The sequence below is a fragment of the Cynoglossus semilaevis genome, chromosome 13 (genome assembly GCF_000523025.1).
Source record: "Cynoglossus semilaevis isolate Cse_v1.0 chromosome 13, Cse_v1.0, whole genome shotgun sequence".
Classification (NCBI taxonomy): domain Eukaryota; kingdom Metazoa; phylum Chordata; class Actinopteri; order Pleuronectiformes; family Cynoglossidae; genus Cynoglossus; species Cynoglossus semilaevis.
The window spans coordinates 7939126-7961434 of record NC_024319.1 but is presented as its reverse complement, the minus strand read 5'-3'; the positions used below and the strand labels follow the sequence as shown (position 1 = coordinate 7961434).

General features: G+C 38.8%; 1 protein-coding gene across 1 annotated transcript in view; it reads right to left on the bottom strand.

Annotated features, from left to right (window-relative positions):
- rftn1b (raftlin, lipid raft linker 1b) overlaps window positions 1-22309 on the bottom strand; it is a 118310-nt gene that overhangs the window by 87219 nt on the left and 8782 nt on the right. Inside the window, exon 3 of the mRNA XM_025061432.1 lies at window positions 5483-5664. Within this exon, the coding sequence (XP_024917200.1) occupies window positions 5483-5630 (148 nt within the window). The 5' untranslated portion in view covers window positions 5631-5664. The remainder of the gene's footprint in view (window positions 1-5482; window positions 5665-22309) is intronic.

Sequence of the window (22309 nt, the reverse complement as noted above, 5' to 3'; positions counted from 1 at the left end):
GTTATAATTCTAACAAATATAAAACCTGTCAGACAGAAAATTGGATGGTGATTTCATTTTTTTAACCACTAGGGAATTTTATTTTAATTCTAATGTTTGGATCAAATATCTGTCACCCCATTTGACATGACACATTTTTGGCGACCCCTGTCACCAAAAGACATTTCAGACAACCCCAAGACGGAAAAACACTGGTCTGGAGTATTTCCCTGCGCAGCCACAGAGGCATCAACAGTCAACACATAAAGGAATGAAGGATCTCTGAGAGTTTCAAACTTAAAATTCAACATTTGTTGTGGCATTTGTCCGCCTAGGCAGAATCTCTAGCTTATATGCTATGATCAAAAAAAAAGCGTCACTGCCACCTCTGACCAATGACATGCTGCCATTATACTTTGATCTGTAGTCATCATCTTTAAATGATGAAGAGCATTTTAGCAATAGCACAGTGATAATAGCCCTTTAATAGTAATAGTAAAAAGTAATAGCCCTGGTTAGTGAAAAACACATTTCTTCCCTGGAAATTCTTGCATTTTCAGTACATGACTGTATATTTGTTTATAACTAATTCCTAATAATAATTAAAAAAATACACATTGCCTCTCAAATGGCTTGTTATGTTGTTGTACGCCTGAATTTGGAATAGAAAGAATAAACCATGGACCATTCTAAGAAAGTGTTGTCAGGGAGGAAAGGAATGTGTGTGTCTGCGATAGTGTGACGGACACGCAGCTCCGTACCAGACTGTTTTTAATATTCATACAGTGTAAATATTTCACAGGGGCCCTGCTGATACAGTCAGACGCAGGAATCTGTCCCATACTTACACCTGCAGCCCAGACCTACAGGGTGATTACAGAGTTGTGAGTGAGAAAAACACTTCAACCTGAAAATCTGCTGAGGCAGCAGAATTATTTAGCCGCTGAGTCTACACTTGCAGCCTTCGTTTCCCACATATGTCGAGTTCTTAAAAAAGAACGGGCAGCTACTTTCTACTATTTATTCGGTAAAAAATAAAAATAAAAATCTGTTTATATAATAGTGTAACCAAAGGGTTGTCCTTCAACCTTTATCTTATCTATGACTGAATAATGGCTAAAGTCGACCAAAAAGGAGATTTGAACCAAGAAAAACAGAATGGACATGTTTTTAAGATGAGGTTAGGAGCTGCTTGATGCTAGAATTAGTCTCTAAACTTTATGCACAAACGATAAGCCCTCTCACCGCTGAACCAAAGGCAGAGCCTGCTCTGACAACTCTTTGTCTTTAAACCAGGGGAGTGAAACATACGGCTCACGGGCCACAAACGGCCCACTTGATGAATGTTGAAAGAGAAAAAAAAATGCACAAACACAGCATGTTAGTGATGTTTTGTCAAATATTTCATTTAATATATATATTTTAACCAATATATTTGTACTTATTTGCATAAAAAATGGGGGAAAACATGGACTTATTGTTATTTATAGGTAATTCTCATCAAGGAATCAAAATATATATTTCTCTTAACCTTGGTAAATAAAAAACAAGTACTCTCTCTCTCTCTTACACACACACAAACACACAGAAAAGGAACAAACAAAGAAGCAATGGCAGTGACAAAGAGATGGGTCTAGAGAAAACTGATTACAGTAAGTACCATCCGCCAGCATTACAGAAAATACTTGAAGACAATCGTGTGGCCATGAGCCAGGCACACACACCAACACACGCACACACTCCTGAACAAAGGGGAGGAACTCGTCCAACCCCCAGTTCTAATCTCTCTCTCCTCCAAAACCACCCAGTCCCGCCTTCTTGTCAATTCCCTTAGGAGGGAGAATGGAAAAGCCCGTCTGGCCCGCAGCAGACACCCACAATCCCCTGCTCCTTCATCCATCCAGTCCAGTCCAGTCAACCTGACAAACTAATGGAGACTAATCAACTGTCAGGGCAAACACGCAGAGCTCTACATCTCCCGGCTTCCCGTACTAGCAGCACCACCACCACGGTCCCCAGAGACCAACCATCCCACCAGCCCCCGTCTCTCAGCATCGTTACTGTTGTAACTGTGGTGAGAGCAGAAATAACAGAGTGATTGCTATATATATAGTAGCTGGACTCCTCCCTGGCTCTTGAACACACACACACACTCACAAACAGACTTAGCCTCCCCAAAAACATCAATCTCCCATTAACTGACCTTACCCGTACTGACCTCCTTCATACATTTAATCTGGAATAACGCTTATTTAAGATAACCTTTGAAGTGTTTTTAAACATCTACCTGAGTGTTGGTTTTGTGTCTGAGTGCAGCACAACAACAAAAACACTAAGCTCTTCTTAAAAGTCAAACTATTTGCAGATGATGTGAACCTACTTTGGTGAATAAGTGCTGCATTTGACCACATCCTGCTCTCATTCAACCAAGTCTTTTTTATTTGCGTACAACCATTTCAGTTGTAAAATGAGAACATTAGATTTATTTGATTTTTATTATATTTATCTAAATTATATCAACCAAAGACTATCTTCGCAGAATACTTTATCATGCACTTAAGAAAATTTGTCTTATGTAAGAACCAGCTTGAGAAAAGTAGAAAATAGCTGAGAATGTTGGAGACTAAGAATGTAGGGAACAATAAAACACGTGTGTGAAGGCTAATGTCTTTATCTGATGTGCTACACTGGGGTTAACGGAATGGAAAAAGGAGGAGTCCTTCCTTGCGTTCCATCAGGACAAATATACTCCAGACTACTTTGTACTTAAAAAGATAGTTTTTTTCTTCTTTTTTTATGTAATAACTTGTGGTATCTTGTCCACCTGTAACATTTTTGCATTGCTGTGTGAGACATTAATATAGTTTAAGTAAATAGAAATAAATAAATCCACCTTAGAAAAATGACTTGATGATGTCAACAAAACCACATCATTTTGCAGATAGCAATCTTCATAAAGCCAATTTATATTTGCGTATTTAAATAAAGAAGACAGCAGCAGCGGAACACAGATGTTTAACTTTAATAATGTGCAATTACCTGCTCTGGTTGAATAAATATGAAGGCGTGAGATAGGATTGTTTGGCATCATAGAAGCATAGTCAAGGTCATAGCTATACAGAGTCAATGTGTTTATTTTTTCCTCAGTGCCCTGATGCTGCATAGAGACAAATGTACATAGTGTTTTACAGGAAAAAAACAAATATGTATTTGTATTTTGTTTCTCTTTAACTCTATGCGCGCTTGTATTTTGTTTCTCTTTAACTCTATGGCAAAAGACTCTGTTACTTTTCATGAAAACCATCGACCTCTCTCACTGTCACATGGCTCTGTTATCAACTGTTAACCGAGGTACAAACATCATTATAACCAATATTGACATATTGGTTATAATAGTTATATAATTTATCTACTACTGAAATATTTTTCATAATTTAACATCTTCCAAACTACTTCCAAACAATCCAAACTTAAATTTAACTCAGACAATGTTGTGTCAGGCGTACAAACTTTATGACACACACATGCAGAGAGGATATCACAAGGCCGTCAGTTACTGTAAGGGTTAGGCATCTGAGGAAGTAACGCCTACCTTCTATCTCATAAACACCTCGGACTGTGGGGACGAAGGAGAGGAAGTTTTTTTTTTTAGGCTTAGCGTGTGTGTGTGGCTGCATGCAGCTGTGGACGGATGCTATCACTACAGAGGAAACTGATTCATTTCCATATTTTCATGTTCTGCACTCAGCTAACAGACCTGGTCAACCGTCAGAAACATCTGCTCATTGAACTTGTTAATGCCTCATCTTACACCTGAACCTGGACTCAGTCACATCAGCGTCTCACCTGGACCCGAACACATGTTTTGGTCAAATCTGGGACAACACTGATTAAATTTGACACTCAACAAACCCCCCCCCCCCTACACACACACACACACATACGCAGCTGCAGCGGGCTGCTCTTTAACTCTGTGTCCTCCGCTTCTCAGACTTAATGCCATACATTATTGATGTCCACCAGCAGGATATTTGGAGTGGGCCAAGAGATTTGTCATCATTAAAACAATGTGAAAGCATTACTGACTAATTGTCAGAAACTAAATCACGAAGAGCACCGCCATTGAAGGAACAAAGGCCAATTATGGCTCTGTCTTAACAACCAAAAATCCCTGAAAAATAGTTCCAAACCGGATGAAATTTTGCGCCTGATGGATGTATTTCCTCTGCAAACAGCTCCTTGTTGTTGTCCCATTGGGAATGTGCAGGTATGATGGCATTTTCAGAGACAGATAAATCAAACAGGAAGAGGCATTTCGAGACTGAAGTTCAGCAAATGTTTTTTAAAAGTTTGTAAAGGCACAGTTTGGCCTTTTCATGCAGATGTATTGTGCTGCAAAATGGCAAAACAGTCGGAGGTAATTTTTATAACTTAGAGCCGGTCCTTTGGGATTTCACATCCTCACAGTTCAAAATGACTACAATATATCTGCAGACAGTGGCTGTCTGAAGCATTGATCAATTTCAGGAATTTGCCCTGCTAAAAAACTCCAACAATACCGTGTAGATGAGGATAAGTAATGTCTTGTTTTAGTGCGGCGGTTGAATTATCACCCAACTCTTGTTTATCTCCACCGAGTCAATGGATTCTGTCGATGTGTTGCTTTTTACAGTCCTGACCCGGGGCTATCACACACTGAGCAGTTATTCTGTGAATCCAAAGGAACTTTGCCAGACTTTGACTTGGACTACTCTGTCTCCACCTCCTCAATTATAGTGTCTGCATGGTCACAGAATCGACAATTTCCCCTTTGTTTAGGCTTGAAGATTGATGATGAATATTTTAGGAGTTTTTTTTCTTTTTCTTTTAAATATGTACCCAAACCCAAAGAGTACGCTGTGCCAAACATGGGTGTCAAACTCTTTTTCATCAGGAATACAGTTTGAAGGGTCGGTTGTATTCGGAAGACTGTACAGATGGAACTACACCATAAAGTATTAATAAATGTTTCTGCAATTGATTATTATTTATTCAAATTACAAATGTTGTTCATTGTTGTGTAATAACAAAAAAACTTTTTTTCAGTTTATTTATAATTTATCAGGTTAAGAAACTCCGCTGCATGAACTTTATTATATGCTCTTTAGGCTCCAGCGGGTCATACAAAATGATTTAGTGGGCCGCATTTGGCCACCGGGCCTTGAGTTTGACACGTCCTTTAGACTAGAAATAATGTATATATATATATATATATATTTTTTTTTATAGTAGGGATAAAATAATGTAAGTGATCTTGTCTAGGGAAAAGCAACCAGTAGATGTTTGAATGAAGCGTATGTACAAGAAAAACTACAATGATGCACTCACAAGGCAAAAAGGTTTGTGTGCTGACAGTAAGTACCAACTGATAGAATAAGTATGATTGGGACGTATTGGTTTTGAAGCCAGTCAGTTAAATATCTATAAAGTTGCATATTAGCACCGTACCAAAAACAAGTCTTACCGTCTTTGCCAATCAGAAAGTCCAGGTAGCGGTAGGTATAGGCCACACCCACTTTGGTCTCCACCTGTGGTCTCTTCAGAGTTGAGTAAATCTTCCCTGGGCTGTTCTCCTCCGACGGTGCTTTAATCTTTCTTAGCCCACAGCCCATGGCGTCGTGGTTTGTCAGTCACCAAGTGCAAATCCTGCGAGACAAAAAAAAAAAAAAATCACTGAGACTGTATTTTCCTGTTCATTCACCACTGAGTCTCTGCGTGTGTGTGCACAAAAAGTTTTGCAAACTTGAGCTGTTTTGAGTTTTTGCTGAGTCCATTTCGAATGTTTGTTGTTTGTGTTTGTGTTTTATTAAGGTCATATTATTTGGACCCATGAGCAAAAACAATTTATGTTTCTGTTTACTCACTACAAGAAATGTTCTTTTAGTTGCTGTTTTCTACCTGGTTATCCACAGCAGATGAATCATTTCCAAGCATCTCAGTTTTCAGTTTGAGGTCGACCGTTCCGGTCCACTCTGGCCACTCTAACAGAAAATGTCAGCATTTTTACCTCCATTACCACTTTCTGGTCCTAGACCGTGGTTTCTGAACCATACACTAAAGCACATCACAGTGTCATGTTTGCCTCTGTTTTCACGGTGGCAATTTTCATGTTATCAGACGAACATGATCAAAAGCACTGCAGGTAATAAATGCCCAAGATCCTTCAAAACTCAGCAGTAAAAAAAAGTACATGTGTTGTACTGTGTTACGATGTGTTTCGCTGACTGCTGATTAGCCAAATCTCAGTGATATAAAGCATGTTAACTCACAGACATACACAGAGTTACTTTAAGCTTACGCACACACACACTCAAACACTCCTCATTCCTCGGGGATTTCGGCGGGAAAACCAATACAGAGGGAACATGGTAGATAAGGATCTGCAAATAAGAAAATCAACACGACTAAATGAGTTTGATTTTCACGCCTTATCTCTTTCACTTAATCACCGCAGGAGCAAATTAATGATGACAACAGTAGAGGAAGGGGAGGGTCTTAAAAAATGGATGCCATGGACAAGGTCTCAACCCAAATGGATTGTGACAGGGATTCAGCGAGGAAGTGACAACACGTGGAATTACATCACAGTGAGTGGACTCACTGGATGGATGGATGGATGGATGGACGGATGGATGAATGGATGGATGAACTGATAAACGGATGACTGAAAGGGTGGATGATGATTACATCGCCGTCTCCAGCATCCAGGAGCCCACTCCATTATATTCCCATCTTATTACCGAACATTGCATAGTAGATTTGAGGCAGCTGTAGTTTCAGAGACAACAGAACAGGAAGCAAGGAGGGGCGGGCGTCCAGACGTAGCCGAACGGAGCGGATATGAGCAGATGGGTGACCCAGTTAATGGGGGGAACGGCAAGAATGAAAAAGGTGAGAATCAATCAGTGGAGGAAAGAGAAATTGAGAAAGGTTGGTCCAGGCTGGGGATTGTTCTGACAGAAAGGACGGAGGCGGTGGAGACTAGGAAGTGGAGAGGTAAAAGACTATGTTATTAGAACTGGATGAATTAAAAGAGCCAATCAGCACATGACAAGGACGGTAGAGAGAGAGCAAAAAAATAAGATTGAAACAGCAGCTCCATTATGGCTGTCATCAAAGCCTGTATTTTCATTGGATCAGACATGAATGCCATTGTGTGGCCTGTCGATCTCGACGTGACTCATAATTCAATCTGTTGAAGAGCCTGAAAATGGTTATTGGAAATCAAATGGACATGAATGGACTTGTGATTATTATATGAACCTACCGCAAGTGCAGTAGCAGGTACAAACGGGCTGATTTTCTTTTTTACAATATTGCCAAAATGCAATACATAAGTCCTTTTAATAACATGGGCATTTTACCAAAGGCAGCTCTGGTCAAAGCTCAAAGCCAATTTTACCTCAACTCTAAGTTTGCATGTCATATTAAAACATTTGTTATGGAGAGGTAGAGATTGAACCTTCTCTAACAAGACACCTCTTGGAGAACCGGAGTTGTCATCAACAGCAAATGGTATGCCAGTGATATCCCCATTCCACAAAAAAATCTCTTAGCCACCTGTCTGTTAGCTACAGCTCTACCTTTATCCTACACTGTTAGCTCAGATCCCTTTGTAAATATGAGTACTAGAGCTGAATTGGAGGGGCAGTTTTCACTGCTCTTTCTAGATCAAATGAACACATCAGGTTTGTGATTGAGGAAGTTTAAATTGATGTGAAGGAAAAAGTTGCTGGAACAGAAATATCTGTAACCTTTTCATAGTCTTTTTCCTCAGTCTTACTGCCTCATTTTTAAACAGATTTTAAACTTAATCAAATCAATAATACTACAATAATACCAGAAATTCAAATGAATCTGATTCATCGAGTTAAAACAGACTCTACGTACAGATACCTTTGGTAAGAAAAGGTACTTGGTACCTTATAGTACTCACATGGTCTGCCGGATATACAATGTAAAGTTAAAGTATGACAAGGTCTCCAATGGGGGGAGACATTACAGCTGCAGCACCTGTGTTCCTTCCAGCATGTTGCCTTTTTCTCATCCCTACAGTGCAGTAGTTCTTGGTACTACAGTACCTTTGTAATGAAAACAAGCCCTGAGTTGCTAAAAATGCCACAGGCCAGTACAACGTCTTATGGTGTTTCTCTACAGCGTCACAAACGGCTTTGACACCATAGAAAACAGGGAACTGACAAAAAAAAAAAAAAAATTCCCTTTTTTCTCATCGTTGAGTTTCCACTTTGGCCTTCGCTAAGTTGTAAATAGCTTTTGTCGCTACTCTGCCTGTCCCGGAGCGAGAGGGAGCCTGAAGGAGCAAAAGTGTTGTTCTGTCATGTTGTCTGCAGAAGATGCAGTCAGAACAATAAAGCGCATAAAGAAACAAAAAAAAAAAAAAAAAAAAAAAACAAAACTGAAGGAGGACGAGCAGAAAAAGGCAGAGGAACCTGTATTTGCATAGCTCCTGGAGAATAGATGTGAAGTGAAGCAAGAAGTAGTGCATGTATTTTTAGAGCAGAACTGACAGACTGTGGGACGCTTTTTACTTCTTTTTTTTTTGTCACCGTTTCTCATCTCCAGCCCCACGGTTGATGCACAGACTCCGCCTCAGATTATCTATAGTTTTGTCTGTGGCTGACAAACAGTGATGCTGCAGACAAACGCTGAGTAACTACAAAGGAAAAAAACTCGGAAGAGGATCCATTGATTTCCATTTTTGCTGAAGTAGCAACAATAACACTGCCATTTTCCCTGCTTTTGTATCCAGCTAATGACATTTTGAGGATTTATTTGATAAAAGCTTTGATTTGATAAGAACCTCGCCCGGTTTTGAACCAGGATTGATGTTTAGATGCTTTGCCTCAGCTGGAAAACACTTTTAGCTTGTGTCCATTAACTGCAAAACATCCCAAATTGTTTTACACAAAATATGAAACATAAAACCTTAAAAGTGTTTTTGTTTTTCTCAGTCAAGTTTATCTATCCATCCATCCATCCATCCATCCATCCATCCATCCATCCAATCCATGTGACTTCTATATATTCTATATATACAGTCTAGGATTCCTAATGTGCATGTTGAGTAATCATTTTTCTAATTTGCAACAATATCTGTGGAAGTTTCAAACATGAACCTGTTACAATGCATTCCAACTGTGCCTCAGTTTCATGAGCGGTAAACACATATAGAGACATTGGTAAAAACTTTTCAAGCCACACAGCAGTGGAAAAAATACATCTTCTGTCCCCTTGGATGCTTGTTGTAAAAATAGGCCGTGGCTTATTATTATTATTGTTTATTTATTTATTTCCCCTCCAGCTTATTTGGATTTGCATTTTTATTGCCATTATGTGGAGGCAGGTGTAGGTAAAAAGTATGTCATGAAATATTCAGTCACAAAGAAGGAAGCAACCGTGCGATTTTTTACAGGCACTGCATTTCATATTTCACATCCCGTTCCTTTGTGTATGATAAACTAGTTTAAAGTATTTTCTTTAAAATGTGAGCCTCAATGGATTCCAATGGGATCCTTTTATTTTTTTCTTGACTTATAGCTCTTTGTTTTCCATCCTTTAATCCTCCACTGCTCAACTAGAGGACTCACGGTGATAAGTATGAAAAGTGGGAAGAGTGAAGGGAGAAATGAGAGTTTAATATTTTCAGACACAGTCTCTGGAAACAGCCAAGAGTGTAGCTAAATTTGGGAAATGGGTAAAAGTTCATTTGACTATTTTAGCCGTTGCTGTCATCAGTTTTATGTTTCTTGAAGAGACTTGTAATTGAGAACGGAGGTTTGGAGTCCAAGTCGTAATCGTTGGTCAATTTGGGATTGAGAGTCATGTCCCTTGGGTTTCAAGTTTGAGTGAGAACCCTGGGCACGAGTTCTACAACTGTCCTTTTGGAACATTGATCTTGTTTTCTTATCAGTCCAAGTCTCAGTGGAAGAATTTAGTGTGATTTCCAAGTATAAGCCCACGGTTTCCAGTCAATGTTCAGATTACTACAGAGAGTCCCCAGATAGAAGTCTGTGTCGACTGCTCTTGAGAGCGGAGTAGTGTTATACTGACTGCCTGGATTTTTGCGTCTAGACTATTGTTCTGGTCAGTCCCTCGGTGTAAAACATGTCTGGGTGAACAACTTTGAACGCTAAATTCAGGTTGAGTCCAAAATAATTACCAAGACTTTGTGTGGGCGTCTGCCAGAGAAAACTCAGTTTGATTTGTAGCTGAGGCCAACGTTATAAAGTTCAAGTTAGTGTCCCAGCCAGTACAGAACAGTTCGATTCCATGCCCTTGTCCAAGTTACTGATAAAAAATGAATTCAGGACAATGGTTTTCAAGCCCCACTCTGAGCCCCCGGAGGAAACCATCCGAGTGTTATTCACAAGGTTACAAGTTTAGTGAGAGTCATCAGTGATGAAGTACATGTCCAGATCTTCGAAACAATGCCACACTGTCACAACATAATTACATGCAACAAAATAAGCCAAATAAAACATCATAAAATCAAAGAGTTTTCTAGACTGCGAAAGGGTTTTAATTCTCCAAATGTATGGATTTCCAGACTTTCATTTATAGAAAAACATTAAAAAATCTGTCATGGTTTGGAATGATTGAAAATCATTCCAGTAAATTTACAGTTAGAAGACATTCAGATGACTGGAAAACAGTCAGAACAAAAATGTTGTGTTTTGGTCTGATTTCAAGTGAACACTGTTTTGATGGATGTGTGGATTTAAAGCAATGCATATGATACCTTGTAAAATCGCAATCACAATAGTCTGTAAGCGATGTAAACATCTGGTAACGTCAGGTTGTCTGGAATTGTGCCATAAACTTTTCAGCAAATTAGTGTACAGAGAATCTTCTCTTGAGAAAGTAAAAAAAAAAAAACTGTAATCCCAATAGGAATGTGGCCTACTTGCCTTTTTTAGCTGTGGAACCACACAGGAAGAGCTCTCCTGTAAATTACCTTTAGAAATTTGCCTGGAAGTTTTTTCCCATTCAGTTTGTCATCATTGGGTAAAAGGTATAATAAATTAGGTTTACACAAACAGTGAAAAAAATCCTTCAATCCTTCAATGATGCATCTTGGGATGGAGTGTATAAAGGTCTTAGAGTCATGTTGGGCTTCCTTCAGTAGCAGTAAAAACACAACTGCGCTTTCCTTTTATTCCAATGAAACGTAGCAGTCATTCCCATATTTTTTAGTGTTTCACAGGCAGTAATCTTTGAATCCTCAGCAGCCGCCCTCAGTTGTGTCGCAGCAAACTTGCCATTGAGGCTTTTTTAATTTTTTTTTATTGTTGATATCTGCCCATTTGTTTCCCTCATGAACCTCTGTGGTTCTTACTTCCCAGTGAACCTCTGGTTCTGAGTCTGTGCTCTGTTTGTCAAGATATAGTCCTTCAGGGGGCGCCACTGTGCTGCCTCTGTGCAGACCCCATCTCTTGCCTTGTATAAATCGACAACATCTCTCTTTTCTCAGCACATGTTCAAACTATCTCAGCCCCGCCTCCCTAACTTTATGGCCAAACTTTTCTGTCCCTCTGATCTGCTTATTTCTAATTCTGTCCATACTTGTTACGAGCTATTAAAAAACAACCTTAATGTGCACGTGTAGTTTTATATGTGGTTGATGTTGGTACAGTTTCAGGTTGTGCGAGGGTTACTAGATAGGAATATAGAAAAGGAGGTAAAATAAAAATGATTGCTATAAATAAGATAGAACCAACTATGGCTGCAGCTTCACTGACTCAGTCTGAACCAACCTGTCAGCACGAGCTGGAGGGTCTTCTCTATAAGAGATGAATTTTATTTTATTTTTTAGATTTGGCTGTGTATTTGTTGCTCGGTTCACGTTATGACACAGTTTCTTCTTTGCTTTTTTTCTAGGGATGCTCCTTAGTCATTCTAATACATGGGCGATCCAGCATCTCCATACTCCATAATGACTTTTTACCACAACTATCTGCACAGCGGTACGCCACTGATGTTTTTCCCTACTGCAGTACAGTGTCTTGTTACCCTCATGGCCAAGAAAGGCCAAGGCTTACTGTTAGATTTAAAAGACTTAAAGAGGCATCTTAGCACTGATTAATGACTCTTTTCAGTTTAGTGTGGCCGTTAGTTATACCTGCCTTGCACGCAGAAAGTCCTAAGTTCAATTCCCAGAGGAACAACAGGAACTAACGACGCCTCCCTTGCGGAAGCCTGTGCTTTGCAAACCACGTAGAGTAATGCGCCTCCTGTGGCAGTTTGTATCGGTTGCAAAGTCTCATGCTGTACACTTCCCTATTGTGGAACTATTTTGCCCTAAATTTTATTGATATATTGATCAACGCTGGTTGTTAGATACAAATAGATTTGCTTTTTTTTTTGTTGCTGAAAATCTCTTCCATGCTTTGTGTCCACACTGTGGTTTTACGACAAAGCTGCATCACCTCTATAAAACTGCATTCCAGTGCACTGCATATTTATTAAAACCCAACCAACGAAGTATGTGTATTGTTCTCAGCCTCGACGATTGAACAAATGAAGACACTTGTATCACTTGTATAAATTTTTGTTCCATCGCTCCTACAAACACTTGCCTCATGCACTATGAGCTGAGGACGTTTTTGCTTACTTTTGTCATACATTGGATTGTGTAACATTCACTTTCTTTCATTTGTGTTGTTTTCTTGCCCTTCATTATGGCTCCATAACATAAGTCAGACTCTTTCGATGTTTTTTAGGTCCTAATAATGAAGTTTTCACTGGGTTAGCGTAGGTGAGGGACATAGGAACTTGTTTATTGTGCGTAAGTTTCAGCTTATGCAACTTGAATCGAGTTATGTTGCACAGTAGAACTTGTTTATTATGCGTACGTTTCAGCTTATGCCAACTTGAATCGAGTTATGTTGCACAGTAGGAGCAAAACTCCGACGTATTTGGGTGACGTCTTTTTGCCCTACCATTATATGTCACTCCTAGCCTCTCCTGACCACTCCACATGCTCTGGTCGAAATGACCTCAAACTTTGTGGATTGCTCATGAAAAATATCATTGGGCTGAGAGCTTCTGCCTGTTGATGTTGCTTCTTCTGTGGCCATCTCTGCTCTTCCCCCTGAGAGCTCGGTCTCATCCTCTCTTTCATGTGATGGCCTCTCTCTAACCACTTTGCCTTAAAGAGCCCTTGACTCCTACTCCTGACAATAAACTGTGGCCGCTGCTGACCACAAAATGCAGCCCTGTGCTCCACTTTACTTGTCAGATACTAAGTCAGTACAAGGGGGCGTGGGGGGGAGGAGGGGGCAGAGGAGATACAGGGTCCGTCGAGGAGGAGAGCAGACTTTCAAAGGAAGTGTGTATGCAGAGAAGAACACAGAAACTGTGTGTCCTCATTAGTGTCTTTCTCCATTAATCCACACTGAGGATCTCTGTGACGCTGGGTGTGATCTTAGCAACACTTTTATCAAAGCCTCCTAACATGGACACAAATGTTTGGAGCATCTCGTGTTGCTTGCTTTTATATAATATTCTACCACATGGTACCATTCAGAGAGCAGTACGCAGTGTAAGACTCTTATCTACAGATAAGGGATATATATTCAGCTTTTATTTGGGGAGTCAGCACAGGGGGTGGTTCTCTAAACCGTTTGGTCCAGTTTTTACAGCATGAATATGGATCTATCCAACCCACTTATCTGGGCCAAGTCCTTGGACTAAGAGGCTTGAGAAGACAAGCTTCTTGAGGATAGATGTATCACAACTTGAAGTTTGAGCCAAATCATTTTATATAAAAATGTTGTTGAGTTATTATTTAAAAAAAGCAATAATCCAATGCTAGTTTTCTTTTTTTTTTACCTTTTTGTCTTTTTTAGACAAACATTCAGTTAATCCAAAAATGTTTTGACTACTTTCCACTGCTGCACGCCTTGTTTCCATCTGAGAATTTCATTGAGAATTTTGAGGGTTGTTTTTTTTTCCCATCAGGTCAAAACCTGCTTCTTTGAGTGGTCTAGAGAGCTAAAGTGAGTGACATTCAGTTAATCCAAAAATGTTAAAACCTGCTTCTTTGAGTGGTCTAGAGAGCTAAAGTGAGTTCCTTTAAAATGTTCTTTTAGTTAGAGGAAGAAAAAAAGATCACGCTAGATTAAGAACAGCTGCAAAGGTTTTTTTTTTTTCTAATTTCAATAGGATCTCATTCAGACTGGTTTGAAAATGTGATCTTTACTTTGAATTTGTTTGGAGTTTCAATGTTTAAAGGTTGTAACTCCTGATAAAAAATTGTCCAACAGCCAAACAGTTATTTAAAAGTCATAATGTATGACTTTATAAGGCTTGGCTTATTAAATATTATATAAAAAAAACATTAAATGATTTACATGACTTTCACCTACACTAATGATAAAAGAGGCTTTATTGATGAGTGGTTTTTAAAATACTGTCACCAAATCAGCCAAACATTATAAAAAAAACATTAAATGATTTACATACTGTCACCAAATCAGCCAAACATTAATCTAAGCTGATCATTTCTGGGCTTTGTTTGTTCAAAATTACTTTCTAGCACAACTTTGTACCATGAGAAGACTGGCCTGCTTAGAAGCCTCAAAAGGTAGCTTTAAGTTAGCCAGGTAAAATTAGTTATGTGTTAATGTAATACCACAGTACAAGTACCCGAACTGTCATATGTGGCCGGTGTATATAAAATAGCCAATAACTTTAAACAGCAATGGATGAAATGTGGACCAAAAGTCATAATTCCTCCGAGGTAGTTCCCATAGTTATCGTCATTCTGGTACACGGTTAACAGAAAATGTAATGTTTTATATAATTTGATATAAAAAACTATAGTTCATAAACCTAATTCAAGGATGCGGTTAGCCTCTAATCACGTGAATGACAGCTAGGATCGAGCTAAAGGCAGATACATGACCAAGCACAGGGCGCCATCCACCACATATCTATATAGACACCATCGAGTTTTTAGCAAATAACTTTTTCGGGGTAGCTTCACCCAGCTTCACACACACATTTACAAATATTTGAATAAAACCAATCTACTGTGCTTCTTTCCTTCTTGGCTGCAGGGGAACCATCAGAGCAACATTACATTGGCCAGCTGCCATGCAGTCCAAAAAAAAAAGACAACTATAAAATTCAACTGGACATCACCTCTATAAACCTGGATTTGTTTTCAGCTCTTTAAAAGAAAAAAAAAGGTTTTACTGCTACCTCCAGGAATTCCCATAAAACATCAAATATAATGTTCCACACTGCCAGGAGATGGAGTGAAGACAGAGGGTGGCCATGAGTTCAGACATGTTTGAAGTAACAGTGACACCAGACAGGACTGAGGCGATGTATGACTTAACAGCAGGGATCAGAGTGTACTGCTGGAGAAACATATTTACAGTAGAGGACAACCTTGATTGGTTTTATGGAAAGGGACCAAAATAGGCAGGGATACTGCAGTGCTGTGAAGAAGTCTTTAAAAATGGACTGGAACCAACAGAATTCACTTTACACCCAAATATCTATGACACAAGTGTCAAACTCAGGCCCGGGGGCCAAATCTGGCCCACAGTGTAATTACATTTGGCCCATATCAAATGTGTACTAGAGTTGGCCCATACTACAGTTTTTTTTGGAGGGGGGCTGTAAAAAAAAGATTTACACTAAAAAGGAACTCAAAAGGCTAGAGATAAAGAGACATAATAACAAATTTAAATTCTCATTGTTTATAATATTAAGCTTTGGTCGTTCCGGATTTAATGGTTACGTAAAACTAAAGTTTGTTTGCAGATGAAAAAATTCTTCATTACAGATCTGGAGAGAAGGGAAAATATGCACAATTGCCATACATTTTTCAATGAAAATTAAGTTTGGTCACTGTGAATTTGAGTTCGACACCCCTGCTCTACGGCAACAACAATACATATGTATACTCAAAAGAAAAAAACTAATAATAATAAATAAATCCATCCATTTTCGTCCACTTATCCATTCCCGGGTCGCGGGGCAGCAGTCTCCCTGACCGCCACCCAAATCACACTGCACCGTACCAACCCCCCTGAACCTTCCTGCAGGTGGTGAGTCCACTGGAAGGTATAATAAATAAAATAATAATAAAATTAAAATGTATTGTTTACCTACTGGAGAGTTCTAGAGAGTTCTCCTGGGTGACAAACATGACACCAAAGCAACTGGAGTTGGAGATGAATCCAAACTATGTCAGATATCCACCCTTCAACTTCCACTTTAAATGCCTTTGTGCCTGCACTAGGCTCATAACTTTAAATCTTCTTCACAAAATAAAACATTTTGAACCAGAGGGGATTCACTTTTTAAATAACTACAATATTTTAGGACGGTATGTTTTATTTGTTCAAAGAGTCTCATTCTGCGTTTAAAAATGAGTCATTTGATAAACATTTCCGAGAGCATGGAGATAGTTCCTCATTTAAAACCTTCTGCGCTCTGAGAGAGCTCTCTGGGCTGAATATACGTATATCAGTGCCTTTGTGTCCAAAACGGTGTTTTATTTCCAGATCAGCTTTGAATGCCAACGTGTCATTCATTTATTTGGGGATGAGCAGTGATGGGTGAAACAGAAATAAGAGAAGAGTAAATAGAAGAATGACACTTTCAAGGCTTCAGACGACTGCACGGCTCATGACGGCCTCAGCCTCCCTCTGTTTCATACAGCAGTCTCAGGGTCCAGTGAGTCTGTGTCCACACACATACACACACACACGCACGCACAGAGCCATTGTTTTGGGAACAAACCCCTCTATGACTATTCCCATCTCAGGAGAATAATAGGCACCAATCTTTCTCAACCTTTCTCTCTCTTTTTTTTCTTTTGTTTTTTTACTTTATGCAAATTGTAAGCGACAGATGCACGTGGTAAAAAAATAAAAATAAAAATCACAGCTAATATTTTAGCAAGTTTTGGGGCAGGATTGTAACAATCATTTTTGCTAGGATTGTTTTTTATGTTTTGTCAGTCAATAAGATTCATCTTGAGTGACATTAGCCATAAGAGCGTCTCGAAAAAACGTTGTTGGCGCAAAGACTTTTTTTTATGACCTAAGCACCACAGGCCTTAAGTGTCATCTGAATGCATAACATGTTGGTTCAAGCACGGACACTGAAACCCATGTTACTAGTGGCAGTCCTGGGTATGACAGGAAACACATTTTTTTACAACATACCGTTTTTTGGGGTTTTTTTTGGAAAACATATACATATACATATATTAAAGACATTAGCTATTTATTAAAACAATTTAATACACAATAATAATATGAAATATATCTATATATATATTATATGTGAAAAACATCTACCAAAGAACATATATAATATATGTGAAAAACATCTACCAAAGAACAGAAACTTTTTTTTTTTTTGTAAAAAAGGTGTGCATATATTTTACATGGCCACCAAATGCCTGAGTATGTCAACCTCAACAGCAATGTCCAATATTTCACAGGTTCTTTTCTTGGGGGCCTATCTAATTTTTGACCTTGTTAGTTTCACTTCCCTCATTGTCCTTCATCCTCTCTTCCATCTCCATGTTCAGGACTAAATATCCATCTCCTCTGAGCGCCTTTGGTGTCTGTGTGTCTCTGATGGACCTGACTTTGATTTTGTAACGTCCTCCAAAGTGAAAAGTAAAACATTGTCTGAATCAGACCTGCACAAACAAAGACTCGGTGTTTGTTTTTCAGCTGTAGACAAATAAACACGGTTAAAGGAAAAGCTGTTTGTCATTTGAGGAACAGTGAAGAGAAATAGAGTGGGTTAAAAATAGAAACTTCTTTGGTTCCCGCTGTTTTTTTCCCCCCTTTAAAACATGGAAGGGCTCTGAGGAGATTTCCCGTGAGTGACTCATTGCTTCTCTGTGAACTTGCTCCAGGCAGGTAATTTTTTATTAAAGCCAGCCAAAGCCAAGTCCTCTGCTGCTCAGACGCCCCCATTGATGTGTCCATGTTGACCATTACCTGATCAATACTGCTGCTATTTTCCTGACCACCCATTACAGCGGGAGTCAATGTGCCTCATAGAAATATCAAGGGAAATACTGCTCAGACTGAATATTGACTCTCATGTTATCTGTCTGTCACACCTGGAACATTTGTCCTAATATTTCATCGCATGTCTGTAGGGTAGAGCCAGCGGCTTGAAAATCTAATGTATGTACGATTGTGGTCTCGTCAAATGCAGCAGAGAGGAAAAGATGGAAAATAATCTTTGGCTGACATCAGACAGCACCAAATATTTCTGGAGGAAAATATATGGTATTGGTATCTGAAATGAAGATGGCAAAGAAAATGAGCTGCAACTCTTACACCTTATCCACCAGCTCATCTGTTGCTCATATTCGTTGTCTGAGCGTTTTTACAACATAGGTATGTTTTCAATATTAACCACCAAAACAGGCAAAACCAATAGATTAAAGGTTTGAATAAGGCTGCAGCACAGATCTAAGAAATGTGTAAAAAAAACAACAACTGTCCAAAGCTAATCAAAAATGTAATCTAGATAACTCAACATATGGTCAATGAAAAACAAATATATAAAATTTCTGTAAAAATCAGAAAATATATCAAATTTCAGCCAAAACAACGCTAGCCAAAACTAGCTACTGATCAACTCGGATAAAACAAGGGCTAAAGAACCAGCTAGACGTATGCCAAAGATAGAAAAATGTTCAAAAACGTTAAAAAGAAAAAAAGATAGATTGAAAAATGTTCAAAAACGTTAAAAAGAATTAGGTCTAATGGATAGATGTAGGCCATAGTACGAATAATAAAAACTAGCCAAGAAGATAAACAATACATTTAAGAAATGCTGTAGCTAAGGAAAGACCATCTGAGCTAGGAGTAGGCCAAAATGGCTCAAAGTTAAACTGAGAAGTTGGTTTAACAAACTTTTTTTCAAGTCACAAACCTCCACGACCCAAGTTAATAAACATTATTCGTAAAACTCCTGGGAAACATAATGCAAGACGACCCCAAAAAAAAGATCTTGTGCTGGGTCGTGACCCAGTCTTTGGGAAACTGAATTAGAGATGTTGAAAGTTAGCACAGAATATGGTTTAATTCGTAAAATTAAACCCTAAATATTAGTTTTGTAATAACTTAATAATTATTAATTAATTAAGTAATGACCTACAGCATGACAGGTATTCATTTGAGAAGCAAAATTCTCAAATCTATCAGCCTTCACTCCGGCATCACAAACACATGGCAAAAGATAATATATAACAGACAATGGGATTGGAGAATTTGGTCTCAGTTACTTAGAAATAAACCAATGTTTGTTGGGTCTCAGGTGTATCTGTCTTTACACACTGAGTGTGGAGTAAAAGTACACATTAGGTTAGAAGTAACCAATGCTATTACCATCATCGAATTCGCCCCACACAGGGGGATCAACTGAGCCCGGATCACATAACAAACATAACAGGATTAAAATATGAGCGCTGAAAAATCGAAGCGACAAAAACAAACAAACAAACAACGTGGGATTTGGTGGTTTCACTGAGGCAAAAATATTGGAGATATGGATATTTTTACCTATACAGATGCCTTGTAATCTCATGTCAACAGGTCAACACATATTCACTGTAGTGCTGATGAGTAGTTAATAATAAAGCCATAGATCCTCAGGTACAAATGTTAGCCAGTCATTAGTAAAGGTTAATGAATGGAAGTGTCAGAATCAGTTTGACATATCAAATGTTTGTACAGGTGCTAATAAAGAGAGGAGAAGGTGAAGGAACCTCCTAATGAGCCATCGGACAAAGGTCAATCAGGCATTTCATCTCAGAGACTTAATGATAATCAGCCAATAGCAACAACTCGTGGAATCTGAGCTGTTTAATGAGTCTGTCAGACTAGAACAGAGGAGGTTACAAAAGGATACTATCATTACTCCTGTTGTACCAGTCATTTCTGATTGTCAGAAAATTTTAAAAATTTAATTTTATGAACTTCATTGCTAAATTCCACAATGGGGAAATTGTTGTCTTTACAGTTTTGCTGCAACAGGCTGCCCCTTAGAGGCGGCAAGTATGTGATTCCGCTGGGAATCAAACCCAGGACTCTGCTTGTAAGACAGTTGTGCTAACCGCTACGCTATGGAACCACTAAATCAGTTTTGCTGCAACAGGCTGCCCCTTGGAGGCGGCAAGTATGTGATTCCGCTGGGAATCAAACCCAGGACTCTGCTTGTAAGACAGTTGTGCTAACCGCTACGCTATGGAACCACTAAAAAAAAAAAGAGGTCTAGCCCAGATTTGGACCAAGAACGCTGGACTTTAAAGGATATTCTACATCAAGGGTGTCAAACTCAATTTCACAGTTGTAAGACAGTTGTGCTCCAGATATGTAATGTAGAATTATTTCATATTATTAAAAACTGAATTATTTCATATGGAAACAACAACAAAACCTTAACATATGTTCTATAACATAGCGCATTCACCGCTAACACTACTAATCCTGTCAGTATACAGGGGGTATATTTTTGCGGACCAACTCTAGTACACGTTTGATATGATCTCGCAGGCCAAATATAATTACACTGCGGGCCAGATTTGGCCCCCCAGCCTGAGTTTGACACGGTGTTATAGGGTTAAATCTGGCCTATTTCATCAAATGTGCAAATTGTTAAAAAAAAGGTATAAGAGACAAACTCAAAATTCTTAATAAAATGCCAACTAACTAACCAACTAACCAACTAACTTCTTCAGACAAAATAGAATACAGAATATCCTACCTTTGAACGGTGAGATACTATAATAGGCTTATGATCCAGACTGCAAATATGATGCTAGGCTACATTTTCCATCAATAGTATCATTACCTTGACCATCATCACCCAGACAGAAAATTACAGTTGGATAAATAAGGTAATATCCCTTCATAGTTGTACTTCAATATGTCAGTGGCCGCAATTTTGTTTTACTGTGAGAATTGTTGTGCAGTACCCGTCGACTGCAACCACAAATTAACTGCTGATAAATTATAGTTTAATCATCAGTGAAGCTATGGATAAGAAAGTAAACGTGATTGATTTGGTGCTGTTTAACCCAAAAAAAAAACGTTCATAGCAGTGTGTGGTGCGTCTGAAACGACAACATAACATACAACATTGGAAATGAGGTCAGTGTCTCCCAAAACATTTGAGAAAAACCTGCACAGAGAAAAACCAAAATGATCTGGGAGGTCATTTAAATGAGAAAATATGTCGTCGTTTCCTGACTTTTCTACTTTTGGTAACATTTGAGGTGAGCTAATGGCCCCTTCGCCCGGGGTAGTTCCTCTAGTTTCCATTGTGTTATTATTATAAGATGGTAATGAAACTCTGACCACAATCACTTCCACATTTCCAACAGCTGAGCTTCACAGTGAACGCAGTAGACACAGAACACAGTGTGTGTGTTCACGGTGAGTGTGTGCGTGTGTTTTGTGTAATTGTGTAATTGCGTGATGTCATGTGATAGTCCCACATGTGTGGAATGACATGTGTTCACTGCGTGTCAGATCCACACAGAACATTTACCCTTTGATATACAGTACACGCTTGACATGGAGCACATGGCCTTTTCTCTCTCTCTCTGTGTGTGTGTGTGTGTGTGTTTACCATTTGTCTCCCCCTTTACATATCCTTGTGTTTTATGGTTAGCTCATGTGCATTATTGTCTTATTCCTATGTTTACATCAAAGAAAACAGTACCAGGGATTTCAAATATTACCAGGAACTATGTGTAAATACTAAATTACATTGGATCCACCTCTTGCTCATTATGCGTACTATGAAAAGTTACAATTAGCAAAAGATAGTTGCTAGTGGTATCATAATAGTCCATAATAGGGCCAGGAAATGGCACAAATAAGTCTGAAAACTGTCAAATCCAGGTTTGATCGGTTAAAAAAAAACAAAACTTGTATGTTGGAACTAGAGTTCGAATTTAAAAAACTGAAATATTCTTTCTTCAATAGTGATGCTAGTACAAAACCCAGCATTACTGCATAAAGCAGTAACCTAACCAGAAGCAAGAAAAGCAAGGAGAGACTAAAATAAAGAATTAAAGAAAAATCCAGCGCAATATAAACCTTGTGCTTATATCTAGGGGACACCTGACAGGCTGGATATCACAACAATGATGAAAAGGTCACATGTCTCATGACACCCACTCTCACCTGACGATGGGGATAATTGTCAGCACCAGCGCTTCTGCTGCACTGGTTTCCATCCAAGGTGTGAAACAACCTTGTGATGGAAA